Source organism: Oncorhynchus masou, chromosome 21, assembly GCF_036934945.1.
Source record: "Oncorhynchus masou masou isolate Uvic2021 chromosome 21, UVic_Omas_1.1, whole genome shotgun sequence".
Lineage (NCBI taxonomy): Eukaryota > Metazoa > Chordata > Actinopteri > Salmoniformes > Salmonidae > Oncorhynchus > Oncorhynchus masou.
Genome location: NC_088232.1, coordinates 14398446 through 14420344, shown reverse-complemented (window position 1 = coordinate 14420344; position 21899 = coordinate 14398446). Strand labels below are relative to the sequence as shown.

Below are 21899 nucleotides of genomic sequence, written 5' to 3'. Positions count from 1 at the left end.
GCCTCTCCTGGGCGTTTAAGTGTCCTTGCTGCATCCCTGGTCATTCACTTCATTCATCCTCACTGTGTCATTACTTTCATCAGACTTTTGCCTCCTTTACGATCGCATTTTCAGTTGTATGTACTTTTTGTTCACCACATGGTCTCACCACATTCTACCTCTTGCTTGTATTAGTAATATCTAGGTTTAAAAACTGATTCTGTTAGTATTGCTTGTGAAGAATATCAGGAAAAACTAAGTTGGAGTTTTACACATTTCTTGGAAGTCATGGCTTCAAGCCTGACTAATATGTCTTAGTATGAGCAGAGGGATTTGATAATTTGTCTGAAGACATAAGGAAAGCAGATGTAAATTTAAAAAAACTTTTGAATTGTATTATTCATGTCTTTTGGCTTTGTCGTTATTGTGTTGTCTTAAATTGGGGAATGTATTCTCTTCCTCCCCCACCACCCTTGAAATAAAAAACGGTCACATATTTCAGTGTTGTTGTTTGCTGTCATTAACCTAACATTAAGCTGGTCCAGTGGGTAAGTGTAACAGTAAAAGCATGACACATTGTATTGGGGTGGGCTGTTGTTATAGCTAGACAGTTTTTTTGCCTAGGCAGCAAGAATACACTTCATCTTTGACTTATCTAGTGTCATCAATAACAGCTATAAGACAGCAGATCCTTATGAGACATGGGAAATGTTCATGTACTTTTTGCTTTTGGTCTGATACCTGCCAGGATGAATAGTTTTCTTCCAGATAGCCTGTAATGTGTTCCTCAGAACCTGAAATAAAATCAACCTACTAATTAAGCATATGGCCATGGACTAACAAAGGACACCAAGGAAGGTCTTGTTTTCTCCATGGCATTATCGAGACACACCTGGAAGAAACAACAAAGTTGAGTCTTCAGTTCCACATTACGCCAGTAAAGGTCATTCGTAACATAAAATGAGAGGACTTTAACAGATGATTTTGGTGAAATTGTACTATCATGGCAATCATCGTATTGTTGATCCATAGCAAGCTATATACCTCAGTGGTTGATAGACGATTACTTGGCTTTACCACAAATGTTTTTATTTGTATTTACTTTCCATTCAAGGATTGCTCCAGCAGAGGCAACCATGGTAGACTACTGTTAGACGATGGGTTGCGGTCACATACTCTTGACTGCATAAGGAACGTCAGGGCTAGTTGTGGTCATGCAAATAGCAAGCTGGTATATAATATTATGGACAGAATGTCAACTGGCTAGATCAATACATTTGGTTATTAAAATAACATATTTGAACAATGTCAAATCAAAGTGACTGTAGTGGAGATGTGGGTGAGAGGAGAGCGATCCGCACAAGCGCAGTGGCACAGCCACGAGCTCAGCCATCTACACAGTTTTCACAACTAGGTAACAGGTTTGTGGCTAAATCGCTATGCTAACGCATAAACTCTCACCATTGTGACCAGTTGCTAAAGTTACCCGATGCTAGCTAGCTAGCCAGCCCCGACAGCATAGCAAAATAATCAATAATATATTTAAAAAGTGATCATTTCTTATTTATTCAAGTTAAGTGTCAATTTCAATCAGGCACTGATGTTATCCACCTAAGCAACAAGATAAACCAGAAGCAAAATTGAAGCAGAAGCAATTGACCAGTGAGAATTCTCAAGCCATGAGCTTTTTCACACTTTCATGTCACAATCACAGGCAATCCTAAGTGTAAAAATGTTCACAATAATAAGCTTTCACATGGAGTATTTTTACATGACACTGGTGTCAGATTCTATCCCAGCATGCATTTGGAGGGGCATCAGCAGTGTAGCGAGACAGACTTGTTCACGGGGCTGCATGATCTCTCAGTCTTATCATAACTTTAATGGACATGGCCACCTTGACTGTGTATGCTTGGTTTGAAAGGATAAGGACTCTGTGTGTTTGTGTTTGCATTTTTTATATCCTATATTTAACTAAAAATAAAACAAATTCTTATTTACAATGACCATTTGTGCACTGCCCCTTATGGGACTCCTAATCATGGCTGATTGTTATACAGCCTGGAATTGAACCAGGGTCTGTAGTGACACCTCTAGCACGGAGATGCACTGCTTTAGACCACTGCGCCACTCAGGAGCCCAAATTTTACTATGCTTGTGGAGACCAGAAGATTAATCTAAACTCACCCGAATCTTTATGGTCCGTGTTTTCCCACCACAGTTCTTTTTAAGGAGCATTTTCTGAGGGGAAGAAATGAGAAACAATTATCAGCAAACATCCCTCTTTAAACCAACTTTATCCCTCAGCATTCTGTCCCATGTCTTACTGAAACATTTCAAAACACACCTGAATAATAATTACGATAAATAATGAATTGATTTCATTGAATTGATTTCATTTCATTGATTTCATTCATTGAATTCATTTCATACAAAGAATGCAGCTTAAACTGCATACTTCGAGGGCAATTTACAGTGCCTTGCAAAAGTATTCACCCCCACAGCCATTTTTCCAAGTAGGAAAAATGCCAAGGGGGTGAGTACTTTCACAAGCCACTGTATTCCGTCGAGAGCAGCCAATGGGTTTCATTGACAATTAGAAGTAAATTCATTTGATGATGTCACAGCAACTGACCGCTAGAATGTTAGAATGTAAACACAAGACTCCTACTGTTGTGGAGGGAGGGAGATTTGGTACAGTGGCTTGCATTTTCCCTATTTTGTTGCCTTTCAACTGGAATTAAAAAAAATGGGGGGGGGGGGTTGTATCATTTCATTTAAACATGCCTACCACTGCAACATATTTTTTATGGTGAGACAAACAACAAAAAAACAGAACTTGAGCGTGCATAACTATTCAGCACCTTTTGCAGCAATTACAGCTGCAAGTCTCTTGAGGGTATGTCTCTATAAGCTTGGCACATCTAGCCACTCGGATTTCTGCCCATTCTTCAAGGCAAAACTGCTCCAGCTGCTTCAAGTTGGATGGGTTCCACTGGTGTACAGCAATATTTAAGTCATACCACAGGTTCTCAATGGGATTGAGGTCTGGGCTCTGACTAGGCCATTCCAAAACATTTAAATGTTTTCCCTTAAACCACTCGAGTGTTGCTTTAGCAGTATGCTTAGGGTCATTGTCCTGCTGGAAGATAGTCCTCCGTCCCAGTCTCAAATCTCTGGAAGACAAACAGGTTTCCCTCAAGAACTTCCCTGTATTTAGCACCATCCATCATTTCTTAAATTCTGACCAGTTTCCCAGTCCCTGCTGATGAAAAACATCCCCACAACATGATGCAGCCACCACCATGCTTCACTGTGGAGATGGTAATTTCGGGGTGATGAGTTTGTGCCAGACATTTTCCTCGATGGCCAAAAAGCAAAAATGTGTCTCATCTGACCAGAGTACCTTCTTCCATATGTTTGAGTCTCTCACATGCCTTTTGGCGAACACCAAATGTGTTTGCTTATTTTTTTTTAAGCAATGGCTTTTGTATGGCCACTCTTCTGTAAAGCACAGCTCTGTGGAGTGTTCGGCTTAAAGTGGTCCTATGGACAGATACTCCAACCTCCGCTGTGGAGCTTTGCAGCTCCTTCAGGATTATCTTTGATCTCTTTGTTGCTTCTCTGATTAATACCCTCCTTGCCTGGTCCGTGAGTTTTGGTGGGCGGCCCTCTTGGCAGGTTTGTTGTGGTGCCATAATCTTTACATTTTTTAATAATGGATTTAATGGTGCTCCGTGGGATGTTCAAAGTTTTGGATATTTATTTATAACCCAACCCTGATCTGTACTTCTCCATAACTTTGTCCCTGACCTGTTTGGAGAGCTCCTTGGTCTTCATGGTGCCGTTTGCTTGGTGGTGCCGTTTGCTTGGTGGTGCCCTTTGCTTAGTGGTGCCCTTTGCTTAGTGGTGTTGCAGACTCTGGGGCCTTTTGAAACAGGTGTATATATACACTGAGATCATGTGACACTTAAATAAAGTCCACCTGTGTGCAATGTAACTAATAATGTGACTTCTGAAGGTAATTGGTTGCACCAGATCTTATTTAGGGGCTTCATAGCCAAGTAGGTGAATACATGTGCACACGTTATTTTTTTCATTTCACTTCACCAATTTGGACTGTTTTGTGTATGTCCATTACATGAAATACAAATAAAAATCTATTTAAATTACAGGTTGTAATGCAAAAAATTGGAAAAACGCCAAGGGGGATGAATACTTTTGCAAGGTACTGTATGGACCTCACATGCCCAACCCCCTAACCTTCCCAACAACGTTTGTACAGTCTGTTTAGTAGTTGAAAGTTTGCTGATCATTTAATAGCTCTTAAATGTGCTCTGTATCATCCCTGAAACAGTATATGTATCTCTGTTATTTGAGGACCATAAAGGAAATTCTGATTTTTTTTTTCTTCGAGGCGCACAGTTATAAACTTAATGCATATCTGACAGACCAATAATTTGTAGCCAGCCAGGTAAAAAAGACATCTGCCACAAACTGTTTGCTTTGACAATCGTTCCCTACAGACAATGGGTCGTGCCACATCTGAGCAATTGGGTTCGGATTACCGTGAGCACGGTGGATTAGTAGTAGAGATAAACAGCCGTGTGACCCTTTTGACCAGTTCAAGAATATTACAAAGATTTTGTTTTAATTTAACCTTTAACTATGCAAGTCAGTTAAGTTATGGCAAGGCGATCCCCGAGGGGAACTCCACCCCCCCATTCAGCTGAAAAGGTGGCACAGGGAATTCAAAAATATTCTTTAGAAATTTCACACATTAACAAGTCCAATACAGCAAGTGAAAGATAAACATTTTGTTCATCTACCCATCATGTCCGATGTTTAAAATGTTTTACAGCGAAAACACATTTTTTAGACCACCACCAAATCAAAGGAAAAACACAGCCATTTTTTCCAGCCAAAGATAGAGTCACAAAAGCAGGATTAGAGATAAAATAAATCACTAACCCTTTGAAAATCTTCATCAGATGACTCATATGACATGTTACACAATACATTTACGTTTTGTTCGATAACATGCATATTTATATCCACAAATCTCGGTTTACATTGACACCATGTTCAGAAATGCCTCCAAAATATCCGAAGGAATTATAGAAAGCTACGCCAGATAACAGATACATGTTCTACATATAATTAAAGACACACTAGTTCTTAACCTCTTGATACTCCCCACCCCGGATCCGGGATCGTGAATAAAGCCTCAGGCTCATTAGCATAACGCAACGTTAACGATTTCTGAAAATCGCAAATAAAATGAAAATAATGCACCTGCTCTCAAGCTTAGCCTTTTCTTAACAACACTGTCATCTCAGATTTTCAAAAAATACTTTTGAACCATAGCAAATCACTAATTTGTGTAAGAGTATGCTAAGCTAGCCTAGCATTTTGAGTAGCATTTAGCACGCAACATTTTCACAAAAACCAGATAACCAAATAAATAAAAACATTTACCTTTGAAGAGCTTCGGATGTTTTCAATGAGGAGACTCTCAGTTACATAGCAAATGTTCAGTTTTTCCTGAAAGAATCTTTGTGTAGGAGAAATCGCTCCGTTTTGTACATCACATTTGGCTACCGAAACGAACTGAAAATTCAGTCACCAAAACGTCAAACTTTTTCCGAATTAACTCCATAATATCGACCAAAACATGGCAAACGCTGTTTGGAATCAATCCTAAAGGTGTTTTTTCACATATCTCTTCATTGATATGCAGTTCGTGGAAGCCTGCTTTCCCCTCAGAATTGCATGGAAAAATACCAGCAGCTGAAAAAGACGCACCAATTTCGACGGAGGACACCGGGCGGACACCTGGAAAATGTAGTCTCTTATGGTCAATCTTCCAATGATATGCCTACAAATACGTCACAATGCTGCAGACACCTTGGGGAAACGACAGAAAGGGCAGGCTCATTCCTCTCGCATTCACAGCCATATAAGGAGACAATGGAAAACGGAGCCTCAAAAATCCTGCTGGTTTCCTGGATGCCGTTTCATCTTGGTTTTGCCTGTAGCTCCCGTTCTAGGGCACCCACAGAGAATATCTTTGCAGTTCTGGAAACGTCAGAGTGTTTTCTTTCCAAAGCTATCAATTATATGCATAGTCGAGCATCTTTTTGTGACAAAATATTGCGCTTAAAACAGGCACGTCTTTTTATCCAAAAATGAAATAGCGCCCCCATAGCATCAAGAGGTTAATGCAACCGCTGTATCAGATTTTTTTTAAACATTACAAAAATAGCCTACCATGCAATAATCTGAGACAGCGCCCAGACGTAAAAGTATTTCTCCGCCATGTTGGAGTCAACAGAAATACGAAATTACATCATAAATATTCCCTTACCTTTGAAGATCTTTCATCAGAATGCAGGGCAAGGAGTCCTAGTTCCACAATAAATCGTTGTTTTGTTCCATAATGTCCAATTAGCTGCATTTGCTAGCACTTTCAGCTCACGTGCCCAAAAGCTGACGCTGGTCCAGGACAACTCGCACGAAAACTTCAAAAAGATATATTCCAGGTCGAATAAACTGGTGAAACTAAGTAGAGAATCAATCTTCAGGATGTTATTTTCATATATATCCAATAACGTTCCAACCGGATCATATGTTTTCATCTGCAGCCAAATGGAACGACGGTGGGACCCACAGAGAAATGCGCCACAGGGAAATTGCATTCTGCCAAGACAGTGACTATTTCCCCTCCCATTCGGTCAAAGTTCACACCAGAAGCTCAATTCCACGTTCTACTGAATGAGGACATCTAGTGGAAGACTTAGGAAGTTCTACCAGATCCACATCTTGTTGGGAAAAGAAGGGGCGATGACGTCAAATTTGACCCACATTCAGTTTTTCACTTCTTGTTTGGAAGATTGCCTGCTCTATGAGTTCTGTTATACTCACAGACATAATTCAAACAGTTTTAGAAACTTCAGAGTGTTTTCTATCCAATACTAATAATAATATGCATATAATAGCAATCTAGGACAGAGTAGGATGCAGTTCACTATGGCCACGCAATTCATCCAAAGTGAAAATACTGCCCCCTATCCCCAAACAAGTTTTAAGAACAAATTCTTATTTACAATGACGGCCTAGGAACAGTGGGTTAACTGCCTTGTTAAGGGGCAGAACGACAGATTTTTACGTTGTCAGGTAAATTACTGTACATTATGTCACACTTATGTTGTATGCTGATTTTATTCACTTGCTTCTCCTTTTATTTTAGCAGCCATTTATTTAGATTGATAATTTGGAGACTTATGCATCCCAAATGGCACCCCGTTCCCTATACAGTACTTACTTCTGACCAGGGTCCATAGGGACGTACACTTGGAGTTGCCCAGAAAAGGGTTAATGGGAGAATATTGTCTGGCAGCTACCTCTGAAGACCCCCCTATTGTTTTCCCTCCAGCACCTCCCATTCCCCTTGACTGAGCTCACATACACACATAAAGATGTAGAAACACACACTCAGATTCCGATCAGACAGAAACACACACAACCTCATCCTTTCCTTTTATTTCCCCTAGCCCCTGTCACTACTGCCCGCTGTCTCTCATCTGTTCCCTTTTTCCAAAAACACCCATGGACATATGGACCCCTCAAATCCTCCCCTACACACAGACGCATACACACACTTCCAATATCATAGTCTGTGCCAATGTGGCTATTGGATTTTAACGATCACTGGACCAGCTTCTCTGTGACTCATTAGTCATTGTCGTTTTCTGTTGTTTATTTAATCCTCTCCTTCTGCCTTGCTGGCTTTTGTGAGAAATGAGGGCAGACATCTGCCGTCCGTGCCTCCCTCATCTCTCCGGACCACCGAGGTGGCAAGCGCCGGGCAATGGATTGTGTGGGTGTGTGTGTGCAGGAGAGCAACGCTATTGTGTCCCTTTACCTAATCCCAAACTCAATGTAATGAAGCATAGTCTACAGTCTGGCTAGTGGTACAAGGCTACCCTAAAGTAAAGCCTAGTTATTCAGTGTCCTTAATACAGTTTGAGTGAAATAACATACTCACACAACTTTCTTGGTCAATTGTCCTTCGTGAAAACCCATTAGTTAAATTTAGGTAATGCTTTACTTGAACCCATAACAAATATGGATGAGAAAAATATAAAACAATACACTTGAGTCATCTTGGAAGATCTGTGGTGTGGTCCACAGAATACATACCCAAACAAGAGTTGAAACATGGCATCATTGGCCAACATAGATAAAGAATGCCCCTTCGATGAACCTTAAATGGTTAGTCCATCCAAATATGATACTTTTCTGTTTGTTTTATAAGATTGGATGTAGTCTACAGGGAACAGATGGCAATCCACAATAGGTTTTATACCTAACTTTTTGGGAGTAAAAAGAGAGATGAAGTATGGCTGATTGCTCGAGGCCTCAATTCGCATTGAAAACTAGCATACCAAAATAATAAATATATAAAATTCCAAAGGGAAATGGGTTGCTCCACGAGTGCCTTTTATGTCCTTCAAACATTGTGTGTAAGTTTTGATAAAGCACTTAATTTAACAGTTGGATAACCTACACTATGATTCCAACTAAAGTAAACCATGTTAAATATTCAAATAGCAGTGTGTTTACATGTCAATAACTGTATTTCTTTCTCAAATCCCTCTTTTTGGAATATCCCACGACATGTTCGTCAAACTTCTGGGAAGATTTAACCCCAATATTTATTTATTTTTATTTAAAAAGAAACATTGAACATCTAATAGTCAAGCAGGTGAGCTGGTTCGACTTTTTATATACAGTTGAAGTCGGAAGTTTACATACACCTTAGCCAAAAACATTTAAACTCAGTTTCACAATTCCTGACATTTAATTCTAGTAGGGTTAAAGTCCCTGTTTCAGGTCAGTTAGGATCACCACTTTATTTTAAGAATGTGAAATGTCAGAATAGTAGAAGAGAGACTTATTTTTTTCTGCTTTTATTTCATTCATCACATTCCAAGTGGGTCAGAAGTTTACATACCTTAAGGGAACATTTTGACATTTGCTGTATGGTTAGTGAGAAAGTCCATATTGCAAATGTACGGTCCCTTACTAGACGTCCGAAAACGTTTGTAAAATTTGCGGACGGCGTCGGGCCGAGCGGCAGGGCCGGACCTACCGGGAAGTCATCAAATGAACTTTGTTGGACATTCGGTTTCCGTTTGATAAAATAACAAAATTTTGGTCATTTTTCTGCTGTACCGGAAAATCCCACAAGATGGCATAAGCAATCATATTGCAATTGGACAAAACATCACAAATCACGACGGGGCCTTATCTCGAAAACTGAAAATATTTCGAAGCCGAAACTTGGTGAGCGTAGGTTTGGCATAATGGGCAGTTGGCCCCGAACGAGATGGCGTCTAGGCCTCAACGGTTTTTGAGTTATGGCCATTTCTCTGGGATTAAAGGTCCAAAATGAAAATAGAGAAATTATTTTTCCACTTCACAAAGTCAAGGAGCCTCCGGTGTCAATAAAAAAAACATTTATATATCGTCATTTAAGAGAAATCGTACAATGACAGATTGGTGATGTTCAAAGATAGGTGTTTTTTTTTTAACAGTTACAGATCCAGTTGCAGGGTGTTCATACGAATCTTTTTAAAGTGTGCTGCGGAGCTCTGCGAGATTTCTGTGATTTTCTATGATTTTCTGAAATAACACACACTCACTAAACCCTCCGTAAATAACTCTGTTCTTAACGTAAAGACTTAAAACTTAGGATTCTGTAAAGGCATACCCCAATCAGGATATGAGTTTATTTATAGCTTCCTGTGCCTACAGGAAGTGCCTTAAATAGTGTCATAGTGGCTGTTTCCAAGGGTTAAAAAAGTCACATCTTTCCAAAACTTCATGTGTGTGACTAGGTAACCCTCCTGAACTGTAAATCAGTAATTTCTCCCAACAGATGTCAAAGACAAGCTCTCTCTCTCACACACACACAGCAAGGATGGAGTGAGAAAGTGCGGTGCTTAAAGACACAGAGAGCAGGCAATGGCATTACCATAATCCCTAGGCCGTGCTGAGTTCAACGAGATATCCCGCTTGACCGTAGCTCGCTCGGTCTAAGCGCAGCGACCATTAGAAAAGTAGGCCCAAAATGAAGCCTGCCCCACAATGTCATTTGCTTTTGGGTGACAGTGAGAGAACCGTTAGGGTGAGAAACACAATTCGACCTCAGGTACGTTCCTAAGGTCCTCTCGATCCGTGCAAGCCTAACCTTGACCGTGTGGCATTAACCCTTAACAGTTAAAAGAAGGTGTTTACATCAAACAGTTTGCATTGACTTCTCTCCCCATAGGAATACATACATCAACCTGAAGCCTATATGGGTTATGAATGCCGTATGAACCTGTCTTCTAAGACAGTCCATCAGGCTAGTATGAGGTCTACCTGTGTTGATTCTAAGCTTCCTGGACCAACCGGAAGTGGTTAAAATCACCCTAAAAGTGTATATCCATACCCTGCCTGCAGTTTGATAGACATAGTGCATTCAACCCTGTGTAAATCAGTCAGTTTTTATGGTAAAGACTTAAAACTCTGTATTCTGCAATGGAATACCCCAATGAGGATGTGTGTTGACTTACAGCTTCCTGTGCCAACCGGAAGTGCCATAATTGGTGTCTCAGGGGCTGTTTCGAGGGGTTAAAAAAATCAGATCTTTCCAAAACTTCATATATGTGATTAGACAACCCCCATGAACTGTAAATCAGTCATTTTCCCCATAAAATTTCAAAGGAAAACTAAATCACACACACACACAGCTTGGAAGGAGGGACCCATTGGGGTGCGTAGAGACATACACTGCCTGCATTAATTAACCTTGTTGGAACTTTTAAAGAACCGTCAGACCTAGAGTTCCGAAACTTTAGAATCCTGTTCTAGACCTCAGGTCGATGCGTGAGTTACGTCGCTCTAGAAGGTTCTCGGACCGAGAAACAGCCTCGTACATTTGCAATAACTTCAATTCATTTTTGCATCACGAAAATGTCGACATTTAGAAATGTCCCAGAGTCACAAGACTAGGTGCATTGTGACCGTCTCGGCCCATAGAGACAGAACCCAACGTTTCTGTCCGATAGCTCATTCAAGGACCCTGTAGCAAATCATGGAAAAAAGTGGATTTTCAGCACCAATTAGGGTTTTGCTCGGACACCAAATGACCTATCGAGTTGAAACTTGGGATTCGGGGTCGCCTCAGCTAGGCCTACACATAACATAAGAAATGGACCCGCAGCTAGAACGTAACTACGTGTTATATGTTTTTTTTATGGTTTGAACCAAAGTCGTTGTGAATTTTGGGCCAGCTCTGAAGTATGTGATAGTTGGCTACTAAACAAGTTGGGAAAAGTGGGTTTGGTGTCAGTTTGTATCAGTTTGGTGTCAGAATGATATCTAATTGACTGATGGACGGTGCACGTGCATTTGCAATATGATTCAATAGTGAAAAAAACATCACCAAATGGACATGATGAAATCAACACCACCAGTGATGGAAAGGAACAACTATCCCTGCCCGGCCATCCTGTGTTCATCAGGCCAGTCAATTTAGCATTTCTGCAGGATTTTTGAGCACAACAAATTCGTGATGGTAAATGCCCATTGAAACATATTGCAAATGCACGTGCATTTGCAATATGATTCAATAGTGAAAAAAACATCACCAAATGGACATGATGAAATCAACACAACGAGTGATGGAAAGGAACAACTATCACTGCCTGGTCATCCTGTGTTCCCAAAGCAGGCATTAATATCAGAATGACCGGTAAATGCATTTACAACCATATTTTTATTTTTGGGTTACCAGGTGCCAATTTTCAATCACCAGTTGCACAACAATGCACGTGCATTTGCAATATGATTCTATAGTGAAAAAACATCACCAAATGGACATGATGAAATCAACACCACCAGTGATGGAAAGGAACAACTATCCCTGCCCGGCCATCCTGTGTTCATCAGGCCAGTCAATTTTGCATTTATGCAGGATTTTTGAGCATGTCAAATTTCTTATGACATTTGGCCCCCACAAAACATATGCCTTATGCACAAGTAAAAAAAAATATATGATAATAAAATATGACTAAAGTAAAGTTGATACAGTTGTTATACGTGTGTAATTGACACAAAATTCGAAAGAATTTTGAAAAACGGCCCAGAAAGCACCTTTTAAGGGTGTGTGAAGTTTTTTATAAAATTTTGCTATTTTTGACTTTTGACTTCCTATGAAATCATATTCCAAATGGAGAAAACATATGCCTTATGCGCAAGTAATGAAAAAAAAAATTACGATAAAATTGGACAAAAGTATATTCATAAAGTTCTTACACATGTGTAATTGACAAAAAAAGTGAAAGAATTTCGAAAAACGCTTTTTTAAGGGGTGATAAGTTTTTGACAAAAAATTCATTTTTTCAAAATTTTGCTTTTGGATGTTGACTTGGGTTGCATTTCCAATATGAAAAACCAAGGTGGAGCGCACACGCCATCTGTTGGATTTTTGAAGTGTTACAGCTGGCATTTGCCATATGGCATTTGCAATACACTTTGCATGAATCAACGTCGAATTGGGTGGTATTGGACACCGTGTATATGGTTTGTAATATGCCAATGTTTTCCCATTCATTTTTGTCCATTTCAGGGGGTATTCTACAAATTTGGAATACCCCCCTCTACATACTAATTGAGTGCCTTTGATAACACTGCCTTAAAATAGTTTAACTTGGGTCAAACGTATCAGGGAGCCTTCCACAAGCTTCCCACAATAAGTTGGGTGAATTTTGGCCCATTCCTCCTGACAGAACTGGTGTAACTGAGTCAGGTTTGAAGGCCTCCTTGCTCGCACACACTTTTTCAGTTCTGCCCACAAATGTTCAATAGGATTGAGGTCAGGGCTTTGTGATGGCCACTCCAATACCATGACTTTGTTGTCCTTAAGCCATTTTGCCATAAATTTGGAAGTATGCTTGGGGTCATTATCTATTTGGAAGACCCATTTGCAACCAAGCGTTAACTGATGTCTTGAGATGTTGCTTCAATATATCTACATAATATTCCTTCATGATGCCATCTATTTTGTGAAGTGCATCAGTCCCTCCTGCAGCAAAGCACCCCCACAACATGATGCTGCCACCCCCGTGCTTCATGGTTGGGATGGTGTTCTTCGGCTTGCAAGCCTCCTCCTTATTCCTCCAAACATAACGACGGTCATTACGGCCAAACAGTTCTATTTTTGTTTCATCAGACCAGAGGACATTTCTACCAAAAGTACAATCTTTGTCCCCATGTGCAGTTGCAGGCCGTAGTCTGGCTTTTTTAAGGCGGTTTTGGAGCATTGGCTTCTCCCTTTCAGGTAGATATAGAACTCGTTTTACTGTGGGTATGGATACTTTTGTACCTGTTTCCTCCAGCATCTTCACAAGATCCTTTGCTGTTGTTCTGGGATTGATTTGCACTTTTTGCACCAAAGAACGTTCATCTCTAGGAGACAGAACACGTCTTCTTCCTGAGCGGTATGACTGCTGCGTGGTCCCATGGTGTTTGTAGTTGCGTACTATTGTTTGTACTGATGAACGTGGTACCTTCAGGCGTTTGGAAATTATTCCCAAGGATGTATCAGACTTGTAGAGGTCTATAATTTGTTTTCTGAGGTCTTGGCTGATTTCTTTCGATTTTCCCATAATGTCAAGCAAAGAGGCATTGAGTTTGAAGGTAGGCCTTGAAATACATCCACAGGTACACCTTCAATTGACTCAAATGGTGTAAATTAGCCTAACAGAAGCTTCTAAAGCCATGACATAATTTTCTGGAATTTTCAAAGCTGTGTAAAGGCACAGTCAACTTAGTGTATGTAAACTTCTGACACACTGGAATTGTGATACAGTGAAATAATCAATAATTGTGCAATAATATTCTGTAGACAATTGTTGGAAAAATGACTTGTGACATGCACAAAGTAGATGTCCTAACCAACTTGCCAAAACTATAGTTTGCTAACAAGAAATTTGTGGAGTAGTTGGAAAAACTAGTTTTAATGACACCAACCGAAGTGTATGTAAAATTCTGACTTCAACAGTGTGTGTATATATATATATATATATATATATATATATATACACACAGTGCCTTGCAAAAGTTTCGGCCCCCTTGAACTTTGCGACCTTTTGCCACATTTCAGGCTTCAAACATAAAGATATAAAACTGTATTTTTTTGTGAAGAATCAACAACAAGTGGGACACAATCATGAAGTGGAACGACATTTATTGGATATTTCAAACTTTTTTAACAAATCAAAAACTGAAAAATTGGGCGTGCAAAATTATTCAGCCCCCTGACGTTAATACTTTGTAGCGCCACCTTTTGCTGCAATTACAACTGTAAGTCGCTTGGGGTATGTCTATCAGTTTTGCACATCGAGAGACTGACATTTTTTCCCATTCCTCATTGCAAAACAGCTCGAGCTCAGTGAGGTTGGATGGAGAGAATTTGTGAACAGCAGTTTTCAGTTCTTTCCACAGATTCTCGATTGGATTCAGGTCTGGACTTTGACTTGGCCATTCTAACATCTGGATATGTTTATTTTTGAACCATTCCATTGTAGATTTTGCTTTATGTTTTGGATCATTGTCTTGTTGGAAGACAAATCCCCTTCCCAGTCTCAGGTCTTTTGCAGACTCCATCAGGTTTTGTTTCAGAATGGTCCTATATTTGGCTCCATCCATCTTCCCATCAATTTTAACCATCTTCCCTGTCCCTGCTGAAGAAAAGCAGGCCCAAACCATGATGCTGCCACCACCATGTTTGACAGTGGGGATGGTGTGTTCAGGGTGATGAGCTGTGTGGCTTTTACGCCAAACATAACGTTTTGCATTGTTGCCAAAAAGTTCAATTTTGGTTTCATCTGACCAGAGCACCTTCTTCCACATGTTTGGTGTGTCTCCCAGGTGGCTTGTGGCAAACTTTAAACAACACTTTTTATGGATATCTTTAAGAAATGGCTTTCTTCTTGCCACTCTTCCATAAAGGCCAGATATGTGCAATATACGACTGATTGTTGTCCTATGGACAGAGTCTCCCACCTCAGCTGTAGATCTCTGCAGTTCATCCAGAGTGATCATGGGCCTCTTGGCTGCATCTCTGAACAGTCTTCTCCTTGTATGAGCTGAAAGTTTAGAGGGACGGCCAGGTCTTGGTAGAGTTGCAGTGGTCTGATACTCCTTCCATTTCAATATTATCACTTGCATAGTGCTCCTTGGGATGTTTAAAGCTTGGGAAATCTTTTTGTATCCAAATCCGGCTTTAAACTTCTTCACTACAGTATCACGGAACTGCCTGGTGTGTTCCTTGTTCCTCATGATGCTCTCTGCGCTTTTAACGGACCTCTGAGACTATCACAGTGCAGGTGCATTTATACGGAGACTTGATTACACACAGGTGGATTGTATTTATCATCATTAGTCATTTAGGTCAACATTGGATCATTCAGAGATCCTCACTGAACTTCTGGAGAGAGTTTGCTGCACTGAAAGTAAAGGGGCTGAATAATTTTGCACGCCCAATTTTTCCGTTTTTGATTTGTTAAAAAAGTTTGAAATATCCAATAAATGTCGTTCCTCTTCATGATTGTGTCCCACTTGTTGTTGATTCTTCACAAAAAAATACAGTTTTATATCTTTATGTTTGAAGCCTGAAATGTGGCAAAAGTTCGCAAAGTTCAAGGGGGGCGAATACTTTCGCAAGGCACTGTATATATATATATATATATATATATATATATATATATATATATATATATATATATATATATATATATATATATATATATATATATATATATATATATATATATATATATATACATATATATACATATATATACACACACACACACACACATACATACATTCATATTTAAATACACAGTGGGGCAAAAAAGTATTTAGTCAGCCACCAATTGTGCATGTTCTCCCACTTAAAATGATGAGAGAGGCATGTCATTTTCACCATAGGTACACTTCAACTATGACAGACAAAATGAGAAAAAAAAATCCATAAAATCACATTGTAGGATTTTTAATGAATTTATTTGCAAATTATGGTGGAAAATAAGTATTTGGTCAATAACAAACAAGCAAGATTTCTGGCTCTCACAGACCTGTAACAACTTCTTTAAGAGGCTCCTCTGTCCTCCACTCATTGCCTGTATTAATGGCACCTGTTTGAACTTGTTATAAGTATAAAAGACACCTGTCCACAACCTCAAACAGTCACACTCCACTATGGCCAAGACCAAAGAGCTTGTTCTTTAAGAGGCTCCTCTGTCCTCCACTCGTTACCTGTATTATTGGAACCTGTTTGAACTTGTTATCAGTATAAAAGACACAACTTCAAACAGTCCACAAACTCAAACAGTCACACTCCAAACTTCACTATGGCCAAGACCAAAGAGCTGTCAAAGGACACCAGCAACAAAATTGTAGACCTGTACCAGGCTGGGAAGACTGAATCTGCAATAGGTAAGCAGCTTGGTTTGAAGAAATCAACTGTGGGAGCAATTATTAGGAAATGGAAGACATACAAGACCACTGATAATCTCCCTCGATCTGGGGCTCCACGCAAGATCTCACCCCGTGTGGTCAAAATGATCACAAGAACGGTGAGCAAAAATCCCAGAACCACACGGGGGGACCTAGTGAATGACTTGAAAAGAGCTGGGACCAAAGTAACAAAGCCTACAATCAGTAACACACTACGCCACCAGGACTCAAATCCTGCAGTGCCAGACGTGTCCCCCTGCTTAAGCCAGTACATGTCCAGGCCCATCTGAAGTTTGCTAGAGAGCATTTGGATGATCCAGAAGAAGATCGAGAGAATGTCATATGGTCAGATGAAACCAAAATATAACTTTTTGGTAAAAACTCAACTCTTTTCGGCAAAGGGACCAGGACGACTGATCCGTGTAAAAGAAAGAATGAATGGGGCCATGTATCGTGAGATTTTGAGTGAAAACCTCCTTCCATCAGCAAGGGCATTGAAGATGAAACGTGGCTGGGACTTTCAGCATGACAATGATCCCAAACACACTGCCCGGGCAACGAAGGAGTGGCTTCGTAAGAAGTATTTCAAGGTCCTGGAGTGGCCTAGCCAGTCTCCAGATCTCAACCCCATAGAAAATCTTTGGAGGGAGTTGAAAGTCTGTGTTGCCCTGCAACAGCCCCAAAAGATAAATGCTCTAGAGGAGATCTGCATGGAGGAATGTGTGAAGACCTACAGAAAACATTTGACCTCTCTCATTGCCAAAGGGTATATAACAAAGTATTGATATAAACTTTTGTTATTGACCAAATAGTTATTTTCCACCATAATTTGCCAATAAATTCATTCAAAATCCTACAATGTGATTTTCTGTATTTTTCTTCTCATTTTGTCTGTCATAGTTGAAGTGTACATATGATGGATATTACAGGCCTCTCTCATCGTTTTAAGTGGGAGAACTTGCACAATTGGTGGCTGACTAAATACTTTTTTGCCCCACTGTATATATATATATACACTGCTCAAAAAAATAAAGGGAACACTTAAACAACCATGTAACTCCAAGTCAATCTCACTTCTGTGAAATCAAACTGTCCACTTAGGAATCAACACTGATTGACAATAAATTTCACATGCTATTGTGCAAATGGAATATTTTATTTATTTTACTAGGCAAGTCAGTTAAGAACAAATTCTTATTTTCAATGACAGCCTAGGAACAGTGGGTTAACTGCCTGTTCAGGGGCAGAAGGACAGATTTGTACCTTGTCAGCTCGGGGGTTTGAACTTGCAACCTTTCGGTTACTAGTCCAACGCTCTAACCACTAGGCTACCCTGAATAGACAATAGGTGGAAATTATAGGCAATTAGCAAGACACCCCCAATAAAGGAGTGGTTCTGCAGGTGTTGACGAGACCACTTCTCAGTTCCTATGCTTCCTGGCTGATGTTTTGGTCACTTTTGAATGCTGGCAGTGCTTTCACTCTAGTGGTAGCATGAGACGGAGTCTACAACCAACACAAGTGGCTCAGGTAGTGCAGCTCATCCAGGATGGCACATCAATGCGAGCTGTGGCAAGAAGGTTTGCTGTGTCTGTCAGCGTAGTGTCCAGAGCATGGAGGCGCTACAAGGGGACAGGCCAGTACATCAGGAGACGTGGAGGAGGCCGTAGGAGGGCAACAACCCAGCAGCAGGACTGCTACCTCCGCCATTGTGCAAGGAGGAGCAGGAGGAGCACTGCCAGAGCCCTGCAAAATGACCTCCAGCAGGCCACAAATGTGCATGTGTCTGCTCAAATGGTCAGAAACAGACTCCATGAGAGTGGTATGAGGGCCCGACGTCCACAGGTGGGGGTTGTGCTTACAGCCCAACACCGTGCAGGACGTTTGGCATTTGCCAGAGAACACCAAGATTGGCAAATTCGCCACAGGCGCCCTGTGTTCTTCACAGATGAAAGCAGGTTCACGTGACAGACGTGACAGAGTCTGGAGACACTGTGCAGAACGTTCTGCTGCCTGCAACATCCTCCAGCATGACCGGTTTGGCGGTGGGTCAGTCATGGTGTGGGGTGGCATTTCTTTGGGGGGCCGCACAGCCCTCCATGTGCTCACCAGAGGTAGCCTGACTGCCATTATGTACCTAGATGAGATCCTCAGACCCCTTGTGAGACCATTTGCTGATGCGGTTGGCCCTGGGTTCCTCCTAATGCAAGACAACGCTAGACCTCATGTGGCTGGAGTGTGTCAGCAGTTCCTGCAAGAGGAAGGCATTGATGCTATGGACTGGCCCGCCTGTTCCCCAGACCTGAATCCAATTGAGCACATCTGGGACATCATGTCTCGCTCCATCCACCAACGCCACGTTGCACCACAGACTGTCCAGGAGTTGGCGGATGCTTTAGTCCAGGTCTGGGAGGAGATCCCTCAGGAGACCATCCGCCACCTCATCAGGAGCATGCCCAGGCGTTGTAGGGAGGTCATACAGGCACGTGAAGGCCACACACACTACTGAGCCTCATTTTGACTTGTTTTAAGGACATTACATCAAAGTTGGATCAGCCTGTAGTGTGGTTTTCCACTTTAATTTTGAGTGTGACTCCAAATCCAGACCTCCATGGGTTGATAAATTAGATTTTCATTCATAATTTTTCGTGTGATTTTGTTGTCAGCACATTCAACTGTGTAAAGAAAAAAGTATTTAATAAGAATATTTCATTCATTCATTCAGATCTAGGATGTGTTATTTTAGTGTTCCCTTTATTTTTTTTAGTAGTATATATATACACGCACATATACATATATACACACATATACATACACACACACACATATACATACATGTATCACTTTTTACCCCTTTTCTCCCCAATTGGTAGTTATAGTCTTGTAAGGGAGTTACAGTGATGGGACAAGAGCCATGCGTCCTCTGGAAAACGACCCGCCAAGCTGCACTGCTTCTTGACACACTGCTCACTTAACCCGGATGCCAGCCAGAGGTAACACTGTAAACCTGGCGACTGTGTCAGTATGCATGCGCCCGGCCCGCCACAGAAGTCGCTAGAGCGCGATGGGACAAGGACATCCCGGCAGGCCAAACCCTCCCCTGACCCGGACGACGCTGGGCCTATTGTGCGCTGCCTCGTTTTTTATTTTATTTAACCTTTATTTAACCAGGTAAGTCAGTTTAGAACAAACCCTTATTTACAATGATGGCCTAAGAACAGTGCATTGTTCAGGGGCAGAACGACAGAATTTTACCTTGTCAGCTCGGGGATTTGATCGAGTAACCTTTCGGCTCTAATCACTAGGCTACCCCTGGCGCCCCTCATGGATCTCCCAGCCGCGGGGGCAGCTGTGATACACTGCAATGCAGACCGCTGCGCCACCCGGGAGGCCCTGGTTCTACTCTTTTTAGTAATTGTCTGGTGTTTTGTGGTGGAAAACTGAACATAAAAAATTCCCTTAACACAGGGTTAATGTGTTATCTATAATGACTAATTATGTATACATTTCAATCAGGGTGTACTAATCAGAATACAATTATGGTATTGTATATGTACTAATTAAAATACTAAATGTTACTGTATATGTATGAATTTTCTTATCTGATCCCAGTACTGGAACAATTCTTAATTCTTAATTTAAATTACACTAGCCGAAAGGCACTATGCATAGCATGACCCAGCTATGTGATTCTATGATTGCCAAATACTTATGTGAGATTCCATCCAAACCACAGAATACTAGGCTGATTGGAGAATGAACAACGCAATACAAACGGTTGCCATTTAAGAATTGTGGACACTGTATAGAAACACTAACCTGTTGCATTTTCTCCAGGTCCAGACTCGGCCTCCCAACCTCTCCCCCGTAGCTGTGCCTGTGCTTCGTATAGGGAACCGCTGACTGGTCAAAGTGGGTCAAGATAATGGGCCTGGCAGCAGGCTGCACCACCTGGAACTGGAGCCGAATGGGGGGCGGGGGCTTGAGGCTGCGAGGCGGGCTGGAGCTAAAGAGCACTGGGCTGGGGGAGGTCCCCAGGCAAGTCCCAGGCTCCAAGGCCGCCACCACCGGACCACAGCCGAACAGGTCCCGCACCTCCTCGTCGCTGGAGGCACTGCTGTGGTGCTCGACGTGGTGATGGTGCAGCATCCACTTCTTGCCATCTCCAACGCCGCAGCTGATTCGCTCCAGCTCTTCTTCGGAAGAGTGGTGGTCCAGAGTTGGGTCTAGAAGGAGGCGTAGGCGACAGAGGCATGCCGGGGAGAGGGGACCCTGGTTGTGCTGTTGGCTGGTGGCCAGAGGGGTGAGGCCGCCGTTCCGCCGCCTCTCTGAGGGGGGCAACCAAGAGTATAGGTCAAAGTTGAAGAGGCAGAGATAGCAACAAGCTTATTGTCTTCTTCTATACTGTGTTACCTAGAAGTTGCTTTATCTGTTAAATGACCATCTTGTACACATCCATGTAACAATGAAGACCATAGACGACTTGGGTTGGTTTGAGCGAGCGGCCCACATACCTCTGTCAATCTGTGCAAGCTCCTGGTTCTCCCCCTCGGAATCGTCACTCTCTGCTCCGTCCCCACTGCAATGGTAGGAAATCTAGAAGGAAAGGGTTAAAGGTTAACAATGACATCAGGCAACATATGGCTCTCAACCAGTTAAATGAGTTAGCATCAGTACAAGCCACTCTTTGGGGCTTTAAGCAACATGGTGGCTCACTAACCCAAAAGCTCAATCAACATGATTTATCCAAAGAAATTGTGCAATGTAAAAAAGGTCAAAATTAGCACAACTCTGTTTCACATGTAGCGTGCATATCATGCAAACACCTAAACTTGGTCAAATGGCCTATTCTTCCTGAAAAATGCCTTACACTCAAGTTCGAATTTGGAAGATGGATGAAGTTACAAAAAGCTTAAATCTAGGCCAAGTTTGCTCTCTACAAGACGGCCTCTTCAGTTCAATGTAAACCATTGTCAGCTCTTGATGCTGCCATTTCCATGTCCCAGACTGTCCCTTTAAAAAAATTAGATTTCAGTCTTGTGGTTCGATGTGGCAGTTAGGGGATGTTAGTCCCCTCATGGGGGACAAAACCAGTATCTCTTCCTCAAACTGTCAGATTGAATCTAAGATAAATCAAGAAATCTGTAATTAATTGTAATTAAACTTTTTGCAGAAGTTTTAGTATAGAGCAATTTTACATCTCGCTAAGGTATTTGTATTTTTTTTACTTGAGAAATACTGCACCAATGTGTCATCTTATGTTAACAAAGTCAGATCTGATGGGCAGGTCTGTCTCACTGTCTGTGTTCTGCGATAAGATTGGATAGAGAGCAATCCCAGCAGCT

The 21899-nt window shown here is 41.4% G+C and overlaps 1 protein-coding gene across 2 annotated transcripts in view; it reads right to left on the bottom strand.

Moving 5' to 3' along the window:
* The window catches only part of LOC135507836 (uncharacterized), a 57978-nt gene that overhangs the window by 8910 nt on the left and 27169 nt on the right, over window positions 1-21899 (bottom strand). For both annotated transcript variants that reach the window (XM_064927525.1, XM_064927526.1), the window contains exons 3-5: window positions 21069-21150; window positions 20374-20882; window positions 2167-2220 (exon numbers count right to left, since the gene is read on the bottom strand). In XM_064927525.1, coding sequence (XP_064783597.1) covers window positions 2167-2220; window positions 20374-20882; window positions 21069-21150 — 645 coding nt within the window. The remainder of the gene's footprint in view (window positions 1-2166; window positions 2221-20373; window positions 20883-21068; window positions 21151-21899) is intronic.